This window comes from Spea bombifrons, chromosome 4 (assembly GCF_027358695.1).
Source record: "Spea bombifrons isolate aSpeBom1 chromosome 4, aSpeBom1.2.pri, whole genome shotgun sequence".
Taxonomy (NCBI): domain Eukaryota; kingdom Metazoa; phylum Chordata; class Amphibia; order Anura; family Pelobatidae; genus Spea; species Spea bombifrons.
This window is the reverse complement of record NC_071090.1, coordinates 99645110-99661767: the sequence shown is the minus strand read 5'-3', so window position 1 is coordinate 99661767 and position 16658 is coordinate 99645110. Positions and strand designations below refer to the sequence as shown.

General features: G+C 42.1%; 1 protein-coding gene across 1 annotated transcript; it reads right to left on the bottom strand.

Moving 5' to 3' along the window:
- Positions 1-2021: 2021 nt before the first annotated feature.
- GOLGA7 (golgin A7) lies at positions 2022-15370 on the bottom strand. Its single transcript, XM_053462848.1, has 6 exons — positions 15283-15370; positions 13463-13589; positions 8609-8761; positions 3575-3676; positions 3015-3069; positions 2022-2498 (listed from the first exon to the last, which is right to left on the bottom strand). Exons 2-5 carry the CDS (start codon positions 13574-13576, stop codon positions 3025-3027), a joined length of 414 nt encoding a protein of 137 aa, XP_053318823.1. The 5' UTR covers positions 13577-13589; positions 15283-15370; the 3' UTR covers positions 2022-2498; positions 3015-3024.
- Between the last annotated feature and the right edge of the window lie 1288 nt (positions 15371-16658).

Genomic DNA, 16658 nt, shown 5'->3' with positions numbered 1-16658 from the left:
GGCTAGACATGTTCTGGCTTACAAAGGCCTGGAAACGGAACGACTGCTCTGCCCAAGCATTAAATGTGTTCTGGCACGGATGCCATATACACAGCCGACATTCCACTTCTCCTGAGTCACCGTGTAGACATTGGGGCAGATTTATTAAAAGGTGGAAAGTTCCTCTAATCCGCCACAGAACCTCAACAACACGGCACACAGTTTAGGAACGGGTCCCCATCGCACGGTAACTCTACATTAGAAGCGGCCCTGGGCTTTTATTGCATGTTCACCATTTTTATCCATAGGGGGCCTTGCCAACCACGCACTATTGTTCCTTCACATACATGTTACATGTAAACAGAGCGGGTCATTTATATAAAAAAGGGTATAAGTCAGATTTATTGGAAGTGTATACAATTCCCATCGTACAGCACCGCAGAATATGATGGTTTATCTATATCCAGCTGCGTGTTTTTTTCCATTATTAGATAATCAAGTAGTTTACATAATAAAACTTAAGTTGGGTTTAATCTTTTTTTTTTTTTCTTGTATGTTGCAGCCGTATGATGAAACAGATTTATTTTCTAAACACACAGAGCGCTCATGAGAATAAATTAGAATTAAATCGCAGCGGATTAGCCCCATTACCACAATCTACTCTTTTTTTTCTAGTACCAGATTTGGCCTCAGATTCGGGATACTATTCTGCCTCTCCCATGCAGGCTTCTACCCCCTCTGTAGTAACCTTCATCACTTTTAATGAATGGCCATATATGATGTTCGGTAGCAAATCAAGATGGTAAATTTCCGTGGTAAACTTAACTTTAACTTGGGTGATACAATATTTATCAACTATGATATGTGCAATATAATGTTAAAGCGCATTAAAGCTGATTTACAATACTTCCATTATGACGTACAGGGGATTCTACTTAAATTATTGGGGCGCAACTGGAGGCAAAACTCCATCCATGAAAATGTTCTTTGATGGACGATGGGTGCTGCCCTGAACACACCATAATATATTTCTGAAAGTTCTGTATAGTTTCATCATTACAAAATCAGATCAAAGGCGGCACCCACTATTCTTTCTGTCACTCTCATAATCTTAGTCATATTTTTAACCCAAGAATAAAAGACAAGCAGTGTGTCCCTATAAATAAGGTTTATTCATAATAAATCCAATACATAAAAGCACATAGTTTGTTACAGTGAGTTAATATACAGAAGATAGGTGGTTCCAGAGGAAGGAATAAACGGGATTATACTCAACACCAGAAACGCATCCAGCAATTACCATACACTGTAGATCCAACATTTCTTTTCATGGTGTGCCACGAAGCAAAAATATAGAGGTGGTATGAACTATTTGTTGGCAGAGGCACATTATAGGATATGGGATGCCGAGGATGCCCTTGAATTAGGATATGTGCGCTAAATCTTTTTATACACACACAGAGGGCAGAGTGAGAAACTCATAACATGTTATATTATCACCGACTTTGTCAAAAACAATATAATAATACTATCGGTAGTACCAAAATTCAATCCTGCAAATCAAAGTCTGTCCCTTGGTGACTGTAACGCACATGATCAATGCAAGGAGGAAAAGGATACTATTTCCACTAATTATAGGGAGTAAAAATAAAAATATAAACAGTAAAGAGGTTATATACAAAAGGGACTATCGAAGAGGTGACCCATGTAGAAGAAAGAAAGACAGTGCACCTTAACGGAGGTGGGGACAGAGAGGATTTACTAGTTTAATACCGAGAAGATACGAAGGTAGTAACCCACTAATCAGGGCACTGGCTGGGTCAAGAAAGATCAAGAAGAAATATACATCGGAGAACGGCAAACAATATTTCTTACGGTAGGGGCTCTCCATCAATTTGATGTATCTGAGGCATTTAAATTTCTGTGGGGGGTCCTGCTTGAAGGAGTCAATAGTCAGACCATGAAGGATGGCAGCTGCTGCAGGGCTTCTACTTCAGAAGTGTTTTTTTAATTTATGAAGATACATTCTTCTCTACAGGGGTGTCAGGGACAATAAACCGCCCATTTAAAGAAAGAAAAAGAGGTCGCATGAGGCAAATATTGGAAGTCAAGATTCTTCCCCTGCAGTAATACCAATTCGGTCACCCAATTTCTAACTAGGTAAACTAACAAGAGAGGGTACACTGGGAAGCAGCCACAAAGAGAGAAACAAAAAGACTCCAAATACATTACTCAAAATTAGCAAACCCCAATCCCCCTCATGATGAGGTTCCTCCTTATTCCTGCCCCGGTCCTGGAGGGAATGGATGTCCCGTAAGTATAAGAAGATGCTGCTCGCCCACTCAGACGGTGGTGACAGGGTCTGGGAACAGGTTGGCACAGGTAGACGGCTGCCATCCGTTACAGCATAAAGGTTTCATCAAAGGATGGCTGAGGATACAGGAATGGTGAGCGGAGGAATGATGGGAGGACAGTCCGTGGAGCGGAAAAAGTTATATACAAACAGAAGGACCGACGACCTAGGAAAGAGAAAGTCACTGCATGTCAGATGCCATCATTTCACCATGTGAATAAAGTATTGACAGGAGAACAACATTGTGTGCTTGAATTTATGTCTATTTTAGATTAGTCTTCGGTCTGCTGTCCAAGCCTTACTTCTACCAAAAAACTACATTAGTAAAAATTGCCAGGTTATCAAAATATGGCAGATCATTAAACAAACAGTTACAATTCCTCCAGGGTACATGGATTTGTGTTCTGAGAGAATAAACAGCACTTAGTCTATTACACGCCAAAGCCGTGCTCCCATCATAGAAGCTATCTCCGGATATGATATGACTACCCGCAAAGCACAAATATGTCACATAGTAATTTAACAAATCATTGATACAAATAACACCAATAACAAAAAAAAACAGCTCTGGAAAAACCCTTTAGACTTTGGGAGCCAGAATTGACTCACGGGGGCCGGAACGTGTGCCTATAAAGAGATTAGATCAGCAGTAAAGGTTTAGGAGTAAGGGGACGCTAGGTACCTGCAGAGTCCTATCTTCCGGTCAGGCTTCTGTCCTCATAGATGGTTATCTCGATCTATAGATGATGCTTGTTAGGGAAAAGGCGTGTTACTGGAAGGCACAGACCTTATACCAATGTATTGCTATAATGATATAAATTAAAATGCATTTCTATTCTATAGAGCAGAGGTGGACCAAGTGGGTCATCCTGCTGTTTGCGGATAATGTTCAGCAAAGGTTCTTTGTACTTTATAGCCATGCCGAGTTCAACTTAAAACTACACAGACAGCAGTCCTAACCTTAATTCACAGTACCCAAGAACTTAAGTTCACAACGTATGCCTTCATAGTAGGCGACAGCTTCCATGGAGGTTCTATGCTTCTGAAAATTATAGTTATCAGGTATTTTACCACTCTGCCCCACACACAAAATAACCCACTGATCCTTATAACCACGTACTGCCACAGAAGGTGCTGTGAAAAAACATTTTTATAAAACTGCCTTTATAGACGAAGAGGCCCTGCCAGTAGATTTCAGATTAGCAGCACTGTCTGTAACAAGATCTTGTGTACAAAGGATACCACTCGGAGACCCCGCTCTATCGGGTCGGTCAGGAGCAGGCCCTGAGGAGCGTAGATCTTCTCATTCTGCTCCTGGATATACTTGGCAATTTTCTTCAGGACCTGGAGACAGAGAGAATGAAAACAAGGGACCACAGATTACAAACACTGCAAGGAAATTGGACAGCATTACCCATACATCAATGTTGATATACACTAAAAAGTCCCATGAACGTTTGGACATGAAATCAACAATGCGGGCTATAGAAGATTCCAACGCCTTATGATTAGACCTGGTTGAGCCGGATGCCTGGCTTGGTTCTTCTCTTGTGAAACACGGAGCCTTTGGATCCTGAGAGCAAGTCTGGCTTAACCTCCTCACCCACCTCTAACTATGGCCACGTACAAGATATTAATAGAGTCATGGTGACCACCATGCTAGACAAGCATAATTAGGCCACTGTCACGGGTAGCGACGTGAATCAGCACCATCACCTCCATGCAAACATGCCACGCGGGTCAGCAACATCTAAGCTTTCAGGAACGGGCACTCCATTTCCACCCTGCTGCCTACTGGAATCGAGTGGACATTTCTAAAATATGTATAGAGATACAAACACAGATTTATGTTGTAATCGCTATATTTAACTTACAATTTAACGTAATTACAACTCTCCAGGCTTCACCTCCGCAAGACGAACGGGAAGAGAACAGAAGCTCTCGTTACCTTCACTAGAACCACTGAGTGTGGGTCCATTGGTTTATTTCTGAATTACTTGTTAAAATGTTTAACGATCTTTCAGCTCAGCAAATACTAAATCCGAGTATTACATTATTTTCACAGGTAACAGCCCCCCAATGTGTAAGCTCATAAAATATGTTACCAACCTCAAGCGTTTTTTCCATAAATTCTAAAATATTTCCTCCATATTCATCATGTCATGACTTGCAGAGACGTTATTTTATTCATATAAAAATGTAATAAATTGTGATGTTGTTTTTTTTTTTTTATTATTCTGAACTTGAGAGTCTGCTTACAGAGCAAGCACTTAAATGTTTTTCCACTGCAGGGGGACAGAGTAAAAATTGTGTGATCTACTCACTTCTTTAATCGCTTTTAAAAAGCTACTTTATACGAGAGCAGCTTGATTTACAGAGCGTGGAAGGATAATGGCGTAGCGGAGAATAAGCATTACATTGTGGGAAAAGGGGACGGGGGGGGGAATAAATGGAAATGGAAGATATCTATTATAAATATCGTCAAGCCAAACTGTTTATTTTCGCTACATAATCTCATTACTATGTACAAATATATTCAAGGTCAATATAAGGTCCTTTCTGGAGAACTATTTATCCGGCAGACTGAACAAACAAGAAGAAGCCAGGGTTTAATATTAGAGGAAAACTCATCTTGGCGTCAACACAGAAAAGGGATTTACAGAATGTACATTTTTAATAGACTGTTATAATTCTTGTTATTGTACCAAATATCTACATAACATTGCTATACAGACAGGTTTTAATCATCTCAATGCCTTTACCGTGGGTAGGGCAGGTGATCTTGCCCTATTTTTGTTTCCAGTGAAATAAATCATTAAAAGGAACATGAACCAAAGTCTTTGCAGAAAGAATAAATTAGACGATCTTCTTTCAGGATCATGAAAATGAATGTCATTTTACCCCCGAATCCTACATATATAAAATGTAAAAAAAAAAAAAACTCTAAAAACCCCAAACCTTTTATGCCAACAATATAAAAAAATATGATAATATGTAAAAGATGCATGTGGTCCTCTTCAAATATATATACGTGGGACACGACCAGCGCCACGCTCACAGAATAGAAGAACAGCTGCAAAAAATAGGCTTTTTATCAATTATCCCTATTATGTATTTCTAGGATTGTAAAGGAAGGCCCTACTTCTCCTGAACAAAATAATGTATAATTTGTGCGGGTTTATCAAATATGGAAAAAGGGGATCATCGTTTAACAAACATATGGCAAAAAAAACTCTGGTTATGAAAATGCCAGGGACGGAAGGGGTTAACACCCAAAACCACATATAGCACACAGCACTACCTATAATACTGAAAGGAGTGACTGTCTCCTTTTCTAAACTATGGAACCAAGATTGAAGAGCTGATAGCGCTGATGATTGAAGGAAGAATTTGACTTTGAACGTGGAAGCAGCTCTATAAAAACAAGCACCTGACGGGACGCTTTTTGTTCATTGCGCAGATGATGGGAGCCGTTGGGTTGGATGAAGGTGTAACGAGAAACTCGAACCCTAACCATTGTTCTGACAAGCTGCCTCCCGCCAGCCAGTCCGGCTTGGATTATAGAACATCATTAACACTTTCCATACTCATTTTTCTCCCACAATTATCAGAGGCAAGATTTGTCTACCAGCTACAGAAGAACTCCCATTATACCCAGCCAGCAATTGCCAAAGGCAGTTCTGCTTTATCAGTCCAACATAGTTCATCTTACTGTATGAGAACCTCTATACTATAAGTACAATTCATTAACCTCCTCTTCTCTCGCCTAACCCACGGCACGCTGCATTGAACTTTAAGTATAGGTCTCTGGTTTAGCAAGACTGCAGCTCTGTAATGCTGTCAATCACAGAAATGATCTTAGAAGTCATTAAAAAGGGACTACTCAGAGGAGCAGAAAACTAAGCAAAACATAACGGGGAGGAATAATCATGCAGATCCTGATAAACAAGAAGGTAAAGCGGATCTGCTTTCCCCAAATCCTACATGTCTATGCAGAAATGAATACCGTATTAGAAACTTGTGTTGTGTGAGAAGCATGGGATCAGATCACTTGCTGGGACAGTCTCATCAAAAAAGAATGTATACTTTGAGTACTTTAATACGAGTTCTTTAAAACTTCAATAACTTCCCTTAAGGAGAAGCTGCAGCTTCAAAAGATCCCCTTCTCCGTGGTCTGGCAATTCTTGCCACTGACTGACTACTCGGAAGAGTCAGTCAGTAGCAGGAAAACGCTCCATTTGAAATCAGAGATTTTTCCATGAATGTGCAAATGGCGGGGGTCTTATAAGACCCATCCCTCCGTGACATTCGCCTAGGCAGCCCCCGAGCTGACCGGCAGTAAGGATAACAAGCGGCAGGAGATGTTTGCTACATGTAGCTTTTAATTTAATCTATACATAAATACACACAGTGGTTTCTCATACACTAGTGTAAATATACCAATAATCCGTTCGGTTCACGTATTAACCCACTAACCGCCAAAATGTTATGGCGGTTTCCACTCAGTTAAGCCAAATAAGAGACGCTCCTTTAAAGCAAACCACGGCGCCAGGTGAGGCTTGTCTCAAGAGATCACGGAGGCTTAACAGCCAGCAAAGAAAGGGTTAATAGAAGAAACTTTTTTTAAAATTTCTTTTCTAGATTCTCTCGCTCAGAATAAGCGTGCGGACTAATGGAAATTTCCACCCCTGCGAATGAACCTTAGATTATCAACATAGCCGTGTGTTATGGAGAAGGCATCGAGAGGCTGACAAACATGACTGGGGGTTTGTGGTTTCTCGCTGACAAAATCTGTGTGTATACATGTTGAACATTTTCATAATCTCTCCATTTTCTCTCTAACTCTCCCTTTTCTTTCACCCCCTCTCTCGTTATCCTTTTCTTTATCCCATCTCTCCCCTCTTCTCATTATCTGTTTCTCCCCATCTCTATCATCATCTCTTTCCTCCTCTTTATCTCATCTTCCTTCCTTTGCTTTATCATCTTCCCCCTTTTTTCCCTGTCTGTGCTCTTATCTCACACCTTTCTTCTCATCTCTCCTCTTTCTCATTATCACCCCTATATTCCTTTATTTTCTTGCTATGTCTACCAATCACTCACCTTCCTCATGTCTGTGGTGGAAGCGCAAAGCCCTTGTATCACTGCTCTATCACAGTGCATGCGGCTTCTGTGCCGAGCGCTGGGATATGATGTCATATCTCAGCGCTCAGCATCAATATCCAGTGAAAGAGGTCTGTATGAACAGACTTTGCGCTCCTTCCAATTTGGGGCTGGTTAGTGGGAGATCCATGATCTCCCCAACTAGACCTGCTCCTCCAGCCGCAGGCAGTCCAGTCCGCCTCTGGAAAGAACGGACTCCGGGCAGACTGCAACCTTGTCGCTCGCCACAACAGAGGCCTTGGCGTGCCTGTTGAGGCCATAGGTGTACTCAACCGAGGGTCATCATACAGCATTTGTCAGACATAAGGCCCATAGCCGAGCGCTTCATAGGATGAAACCAGCAGTGGGTTCTATGGAAGGAGATACCTTCCTGCAGGCCATCTGCACAGAAAATGGCACATGAACGCTACCAAGGGCATTATTAAGGGTTAACCAACTTTAGCGAGCAGAAAGGAGGTGATGTGTAAATAAAGAAATGTCCAATTTTATTAACAGTAGGTTTGTGTGTCTGCTCCATAGACCTCTCACAGAGGTGAATTCATCCAAACCGTTTGCTCCCTCCGACCACTTAGGCAGAGCTGTCCAACAGCCCAATATTTACAGTCCGCTTCAGGTGGGGTTGAGGACACATGCCGTCTCCACGTAACCCCTTTGGTGCAGGGCAGAAGCGGGCATCCGCATCTCTATCGAAGCTTCAGTGAAGCTTGCGGCAGGGAGAAAGTTTGATGCTGGCCAGCCCTGCCTGTATAAATAATCCAGGATCTGTCTGTACATTGCAGAGCATTTCATCTGAAAGCTGGTGAAAGGTCTCAATTCATTCTCCACCCCCCCCCCAAAAAAAAATTAAAAACCTCATCTAAACACAGCTGACCGGGGATAAAAACGAGCTGTTTTATATCTGGACTCTGCTTTTATATATAAACCAGCAAACTGAACCATTTGCTTGCCCGTAACATAGGCCTGGACAACCTCTGCTCTCTGGCTCCAGACCATCCACATGGATGAACTCTTCATTTGTGCCCCCACCAATCCACTAGCCAGTACTGTCATGCAGCCCCCAATAATATAATATCTGTGTGTGTGTGTGTGTGTGTATAAAACCTGGCAGCCACTCACCTTTTCATAATGCGTTTCCATGCACAGGAATATGGTGTACGCTGTGAGACAGGCGAGACACCCTTCTAGGTAGGACTGGCCACCAAGCTTCTCAGCCTCCGCAAACAAGTTATTCAACGTCCGCACGGTCTCCTCAAATTGCTGCCTATCAATCTGAGAACAAAAAAAGAAAACGAAAAGCATTGTTTACAATGACAATAAATCCAAGTACAGGATGAGCAGGGTCATCATCCAGAAGAGCATTCCTCTGAAGTTTCACATGCACTCATGACCCTATCTGAACATGCTTGTCTCACCTCTTACGTTATATTATAAAGCCCTCTTCTGTCTTCCAAGACAGCCTTGTATCGTCCTTAACCCCAATCTCAGACCCCATGGCATCTGAGATCCTAGGAGGCAATCATGGTTATGATCTGTCTGAAGGTCCACTATCATGGAGCCAGAACTGAATTTTCAGGGCAACATTTAACGTAATTAACGATACATAAGTGAGTAACGAGGAAACCCCAACTTCTGGCGGGATTAGAGGTAGTAATTGCGTTGGATATACTTCATATTCCAAATATACAGAATATAGGCACACATACTCCTAAACCAACTCCACACACCATGTCCTAGGTCACACACCCAGCCACCACCCATTTATAAATCATCAAACCGGCCACTTTGCTTTCAGGTTAAGATTAGCCAAGGAAATCAAGTCTACTTAGGGTTTCGTACAGAAAAAAAAAATATTAGTTTTATGCACGGGATATGGAGAAGCCCCGAGGCAGCGTGAAGAGAGCAACTTGGAATGCAGAGGGATAGGAGGGAGGCAGGCGAAAGTTACCGCACAAAGCATAACAGACATCGCACAATCATTCTCACAAGGAGTAATTCCCAAAGACTAATGGGTCAGGACCTTCACAATGCCAACGTAGGTCAATGAAAACATTAATTTATTGGGTAGGGAAGACGCTATTTGCAACACAAACAAGGAGAGGGCTGTATAGACTAAGAATACACAGGCCAGGCGGTTTTCTGCCATCAAATTCTTTGTAGGAATGATCTTGACTGATTAAGTATGTCAGAAACTGTAGCTCAATTAAACTCAGGCAAAACACTGGATTCCCGTCACAGATAAACATATCCAATTCCTAAACCATCGCAGAATGTTGGGAACGCAGAGACTTTCCTGGCTTAATTACAGCTCAGTACGTCTCCAGATTTGGAGTTCAAAGAAAACCAAACATTAAACGTTAATTTTCAACATTAATCATATGACATGACAATCTACCCTTTTGTAGCACGACAACATGACAGCACAACAACCAGATCTGTTAAGGAGGTAAAGAGAAAAGACAAGTGCGCCCAGCGACAAACAGTAACCGCAGCCAGGGGCTTCCAGCATGCCCTGTAACGCCTGCGATCTCATTACTTCTCGGTTTGTGTGATGTGGGCCTTCATCAGGATAATACTCCTCGGTCCATGACATTCTAGGAACTAGGACTGGGTTATGATGTCATAACCTTGTGCCTTTGGTACCAGCGTGGGCTGGCAAGAAGGTGAGGTAGCAGATAAATACTAATGGAAGCTCATATCCCCCATGAATCCAGAGCCATTAAACCCTCTATCTCCACTCCCTCAGAGGTACGTAGACTGGTTCATGAAGGTGGGATGGCAATAAAGAAGCCCCAATAATTAGTGATACTATACTAGTAGGGTGATAATGGCTGCAGCTCTACAGTAATTCAAATAACGGTGCCCAGGAGCAGTACTGGCGTTATTTATAGAGGAGAAATATTACAGAAACATTTTCCATATTTCAGCGAAATAGAAATTCTTCTTCCAACCGCATAAAATGTCGCACATAAATGCCATACGCTCAGCTTTCACTCACTATCACAAACCTCCTGCAGATCATTTCTAAAGTGACTGGTTATGACTTGGAATACGGTTAACTTTTTGGCAAAAAAAAAAAAAGTAGAAGTTTGGATAGAGAGGAGTCCACAGAATGTCCACCTCCAGGATATCCACCAGTGAGATCCCAACTCAGCCCAACCTGGAAGAAAACCTGCTAGCGTGACAAAGCTTTCCCAACGCTCATTAAAAAGACAAATGCTTTGCATAGAATTGTTTGATGTCATTTAATGAAACATTGAAGTTCACCTCTCACTCATTCCAAAGGAAAGGAGCTGCCATTGTCCACTTCTCAACCTGCAATGACCACTCTCGACCCCCGAGTTACACGGCATCCAAATCGATGAACTCGACTTGATATTTATGTCTAACTATTCAGAATAATTCAAACGAAATTATTTAGTCTCTTACAAAGTTGTGTGTTCACCAACTTGTCCCCGTAATATACATTTACTCCTTTCCCCGTACCCAGCTATCTGCCATGGAGGGCATGTGTTGGGGACAAGAACCTTCTGGCATGTGATATACTTGCCTCCACTCGGGGGCTTGCGCAGGATTGGGGAATGCTGCAGATCTGCAGCTTCTACCTCAGACAAGTCTTTTTTTTTTTTTTACTTTTTGAAGAATGCATTAATATACTCAGAGTACATTAATGCACATTATTCTTTAGTAGGGGTGTCAGGGACATTAAACCATCCCGTTAATTCTGGTTACCCGCTGATATTTACCGTATTTCCCCATGTATAAGATGCACCTTCATTTTGGGGCCCGAAATTTGAAAACAAAAGTATCATAAAAATCACTCATCACTCCCATCCATTAACCCTAAAGACCCCATCAACCATAACTGCCCCTAAATTAACCCTAAACACCCCACTAACCATAAAGGCCTCTAAATTAACCCCTACCTCCCATAACTATAAGCAGCCCAATATTTATTTAATACTTACCGTTAGATGAGTTGCTGAGCAGTGTGGACGCTATCAGGAAAGGGGTGGGCCAATCAGAAAGCGCGAGAAAGGGGCAGGCCAATCGGCAGCGAGTCAGAAAGGGGCAGGGCCAATCAGCAGAGTGACTGCAGGGAGGTACTGGGAAGTAGTAACTGCAATCTACAACCACTGTATAAGACGCACCCAGTTTTTAGACCCCAAACTTTTCGAAAAAAGGAGCTACAGGAGGTTAGTAATGAAAATGTAAAAGGAATTGTTTTACATGGTGGGGTTCAGGCAGTCGAGTAATACAGTTTACAGACACCATTCAGAAATGTTTTTACAGGAATACCATGTAGGTAATACAAGCTATGTGGGTAAGAATTGGGCTAGCCAGAACATACCCAAAACCAAGGTTTTACAGCACAAGAGATGAGAGATCAAATGGTTTTCCCCTGCCATAAAATTATATGTTTTTACGCACTTTTTTTTTTTTTTTCGTTATTTTAGAAACTCACGCCCAGTAGGTAGGACGTATCATTTAGAAGCCAGCTTCTGAGTTTTACAGGCTAACATGGGACAAATTCCACAATTATTAATATAAGACACCAGGTATACAAGATAAGCCCCAGCAGTAAAATCCTAGGATCCGTGGTTACCCGACACCGAGTTTCCAGCTTAATTTCCACCGACATGTAACACGGTCTCACTGGCGAGAAGAACCCTCTCGTTGGCTACTGGTTACAATCCCGTCTCTTTAAAACAATGACAGGTTTGTGGAAGCTTTGCTTTCAGCGCACACAGATAGAGCGGGGCAGCACACAAGCCACGATTGTGTCAATTCTTTAGCTAGGTTTCTTGGAAAGGACTTGGAAACTATCAGATTTCAGCCCGTTATGAACTTTCTGCATCGCAGCTCAACCTCCCCAAGCTGTCTCTTAATTCCGAACGGACTCGGATCCGCCGAGCGACATTTCGGCTCTAATCAGATGCAAGTGGTTGCTTTAATACAAAGAACGCAACAGGGAGTGAAGAATCTGCCCGCTACTTCCATGGAGACTTAATAATAGTCTGAATAATATGATAAAAGAGCATGTTAGAAAAGTATGTTAATTAATTGGAATTTCTGTCCTCGGTTGGAAATCAAGATGATTCAACCATCTGCCTGAAACAGGGGCTTATGTTACTGGAAAAGAGAAACATCACTTTCTCTTGTGTGTTAACCCCTCGAATGCATAAAGGATCTTTAAAAAAAAGAAACCAATGGTTTCACCTGAACGTGTCCCCAAGGAGCAGGGGCAGGGAACGAAGGAAAATGCATGGGGGGGAGGGGGTATGTATCCCTACCTGCACTTACAAGGGGGAGAAAACTATTTTAAAGGGACAGTCAGCTTTCATATGTATTAAAGTCCATACAATGGATGAAGTGTCCCATTGAAAAATAACCTGCTGTCATCATGGTTTAAACATCCCATAGATGCAAATGTATTTGGGGAGGGGGGTCCGCATTTGCCATTTTCCCCACTGCCAGCGATCCGCCAAGCAGGAGATGGGTGGCTAAACACCTCCAGATTTGATAAGGAGCCTCACAGCCTGAATGCTATACATTGGAAACAAACCAGCTGAACTTCTGTGATGAGACCTTAATGAAGGACTTGTTTGGGGAATAAATAAATTATACTTGGAAAAAAAAGTTTCCAAGCTCTCTATCTCATAAAAGTCCAAAGCTGGCAGAGATTCCAACCTCTGGGTGATTTATTTCAAAATTACAGTGACCAAGAACAAGTTTTATGGTTGGTTTAAGGAACCAAAAAGGTATCACATAAGGGCCCAACTTCACTAGGACCATGTGGGAAAAATAAGGAACTTTCAACAAACTAGAGAGATTTATCACCATCCATTAATAAACATATTTTAATTTGACAAAAGACCTCGCAACCCAAAAGCACAGACCGTCTGCTCTAACACCACATGTCCTCGCAGTGAATCCAAAGCATTTTATTGTATATCTCTTCTCGAAACATACCCGGTTCTCCAGCTCAGAGGGAAACTTTGTCTGGAACTGACACAAGGTGCCATTGGTGTAGTCCCTTTGGATAAAGACCTTCCCAGCCACGGCTGCCTGTGGTCTCATAGCCATGAGGGGGAACAACCTGAGCAAAAGAAAGGATATAGGCATTAAAAACATTGAACACGATACATGGCTGCATAGAAATTGGCGTCCAAACAGGTAGCTTCTCAGCTGATGGAGAACGATCGCTGTCACAATTCTTAACCGGTTCTTCACTTTGGTTCCATCGAGTGTCAGAGCTACTTCTGTGATTTCTCAGTCAGCGAGCCCAGATGTGGAGCCATACAGCGCAATAAGTCCATATGGGCACATATATGAATGTGGCTACCAAAGTGTTTTTAAACATTGATCTTGATGTTATTCCAATCAATTTTCCAAAAAAACAACAACCAAAAAACCATTTTCGATCCTTTTTTTTTTATGATATTGTTTTAAATATTGATAATTAAATTGACTGTTTTTCAGCTTTTTCAGATTCTACCTTTACTTTGTTTCTTCTCTCCCAACCTTCTGGCGCATACGGAATATCTTGAAACAATTTTAATACCTGCCTTTTCCATACATCAAGCTCTGTCTGATTATATGCTGGATTTAATCTGCTGTCCCACTGTGCCAGTGACACCATTGGCTACCCAGATGCTCCAGAATATGTAACACTTAACACCACATCCTCTCATATCCAAATACCCTCATAACTGCCCCCTTTGCCCTGCCCACGTTATCACTTTTTACCCGAGCTGTACATATTCTCTGTAATTACCTCCCACGTTCTCTAAGTCTTTCCCCTACCTATTCTCACATTAAACACTCACTAAATCCCACCTATTCACAGAAGTTTACAATCTACACCTGCATTCTGAAATACCTTCAACTTCCCTCTCAACCTCCTAATAGATTGTAAGCTCAAAGGGCAAGGCTTTCTTCCCGATATATACCAATATGTCTTAACACTTGTTAATGTTAGCCATATTTAAGGTTTAAACATATATTTTAATGAAGATGTGCACATTTAAAGAAATGTAAAGAATCAGTAAGTCTCGTCTGTCACAATCTCCATCCGGCACGTTTTATATTTATACCTATGTTCTTTGCACACTAAAAAATAATAATTCCCACACAAAAGTGCGTAGAATGTAATTGCCGTCCCTGACAGAATCCGACGGCAGATAAGATCCATCCGGCCCGTCTGGTCTAACCGTTTTCCTGATGTAAAGACTCGGACGGTAATCAGCCCTTGGTCTTTTTTCTGATTCAGGGTGGCTTCGTGCCTGCCCCATGTATATTTCAATTCTCTCACTGTATTTGCCTCTGCCTCTTCTACATAATGCTTCCAGAAACCCAGACTCAGAGCATCCACATAAACGGAACAAACTTGTAATTAAAAGGCAAGGAGAGAGGGAATGTGTGTATTTATGTATGTATAGGGATATGAGATGTGTGTGTGTGTGTGTGTGTGTGTGTGTGTGTGTGTGTATGTATATATATATATATATATATATATATATATATATATATATATATATATATATATATAAATAAATATATATATATCATATGCCTACATTAGACACATATTAAGGGACACGTACTTGTGTATGTCGGGTTAGTTATATACGCACACATATAAATAATGAATACCCCAGCTCTGGCATGAAACCGATGCTCCTAGTAGATATATATCTGCATAAACCCGAAATAGACCCCTTCAAAAGATCGCCCCGAACGTTCACATGTAACCATTAACAGCCATAAAAACACCGATCCAAAAGACTCACCCACTTCCGTCTGCGAGAGCCACCGGTGCTTTACGTCAGCCGTAAAGAGAGCGGAGGGCTGGGAAATGGGCACGTGATCGTGTATCACGTGACCGAGCGCTCGGCATTGCTAGCGCGTGATTTCTGCCTGGTGTTGCGAGTCGCCGGGAGCGGAGATTTATCGTGCTGCGCGGTATATCGGCGATACGTGCTGGTTTATCGCACGTATATCCGTATAGTGTGAGCTGCACCGATCGGCTGTGCTGATAGACATGTTGAGGGCGCCCCTCCTGCCCCTGAGGGGGGGGGCACACTGACATTCCACGGTTGCAGCTTCCCCGTGTTGAATTATATATCCGGTAACCGGGTAACGTTTAGGATTATTAGAACATCCCCCAATGCAATACATTCATATTCTCTGCAGTAATGATATCTGCGCATTCCAATAGGTGCTCGTCTCAGTGTTGAGGACTACAACTCCCAGCAGTCTCATCAGTGTTCCGGCTGAGAGTGATGGGGAATTGAAGGGCCGCAGACCTACAGTGACTAGTTTGAGACGATTTTCTTGGTTGCCATGGCACCGGCCTACAGGTTCCCTGCAAGAGTCATGAAAATGTTAGTTAAGCAATCCTACCGGTAACATCTATAAAAATGAGAAGGCGGTATGATGTAGGTTGAGATCAGGTCTAAAGTGAGACATGATGTAAGTGGCAAGATGAGTGGGTATAAAATGTGCATTGTCCATATATTTCGTCAGATCTACTTTATTTACTGTTATATATCGCTAACATATAGGTATTGAAAAAACAGCAGCCAAGGGGTAACACAGGGCAGGCTGGGGGCAGCAAGAAGTAACAGTCAGGAATGGGGTAACACAGGGCAGACATGGAGGGAAAGATGTAATAGAGGGCAAGCCGGTGGAAGGGCAGGGGTATCAGGGCAAGGGGTAGCATAGGGGACGGGGTAAAATAGGGCAACACAGAGTGCAGGGGGTAGCACTGCAGGTATAGAAGGCAGGGGTGTAACAGGGCAGACCGCAAATCACCAGAAGGCACCTGGTTAAATCAACATGTTTTATATATATATATATATATAGTGTTTTGTATTATTAAATATTATTATTATGATTAAATATTGAGCAGCATCTGTTCATCGCCTTTGGTGTTTGGAGACTCACCCCAATGTATGTAGATACTGTATATGTGTATAGCTCATTTGTTCAGTAGAGGGGAGACACTTCAAAAGGACAGAGAGTTATGGGGGGGTAAACCGTTGTAGAAAAATGTATCTGGTTTGTAGCGCGCAGGGGCCAGACTCTGCACTTTTGTTATAATTTATACATTTTACTCAACCTTTTGAAAAAGACGAGCGCCTTTAAAGGCAATAGTAAGTTTATA

Excerpts from the sequence above, each read along its gene's own strand:
- GOLGA7 (XM_053462848.1), bottom strand. The coding sequence starts at position 13,576 with ATGGCTATGAGACCACAGGCAGCCGTGGCTGGGAAGGTCTTTATCCAA. Across the intron at positions 8,762-13,462 it reads CCTCTGAGCTGGAGAACCGG|ATTGATAGGCAGCAATTTGA; the intron begins GTATGTTTCGAG and ends TTTTGTTCTCAG. Across the intron at positions 3,677-8,608 it reads TGGAAACGCATTATGAAAAG|GTCCTGAAGAAAATTGCCAA; the intron begins GTGAGTGGCTGC and ends CTCTGTCTCCAG.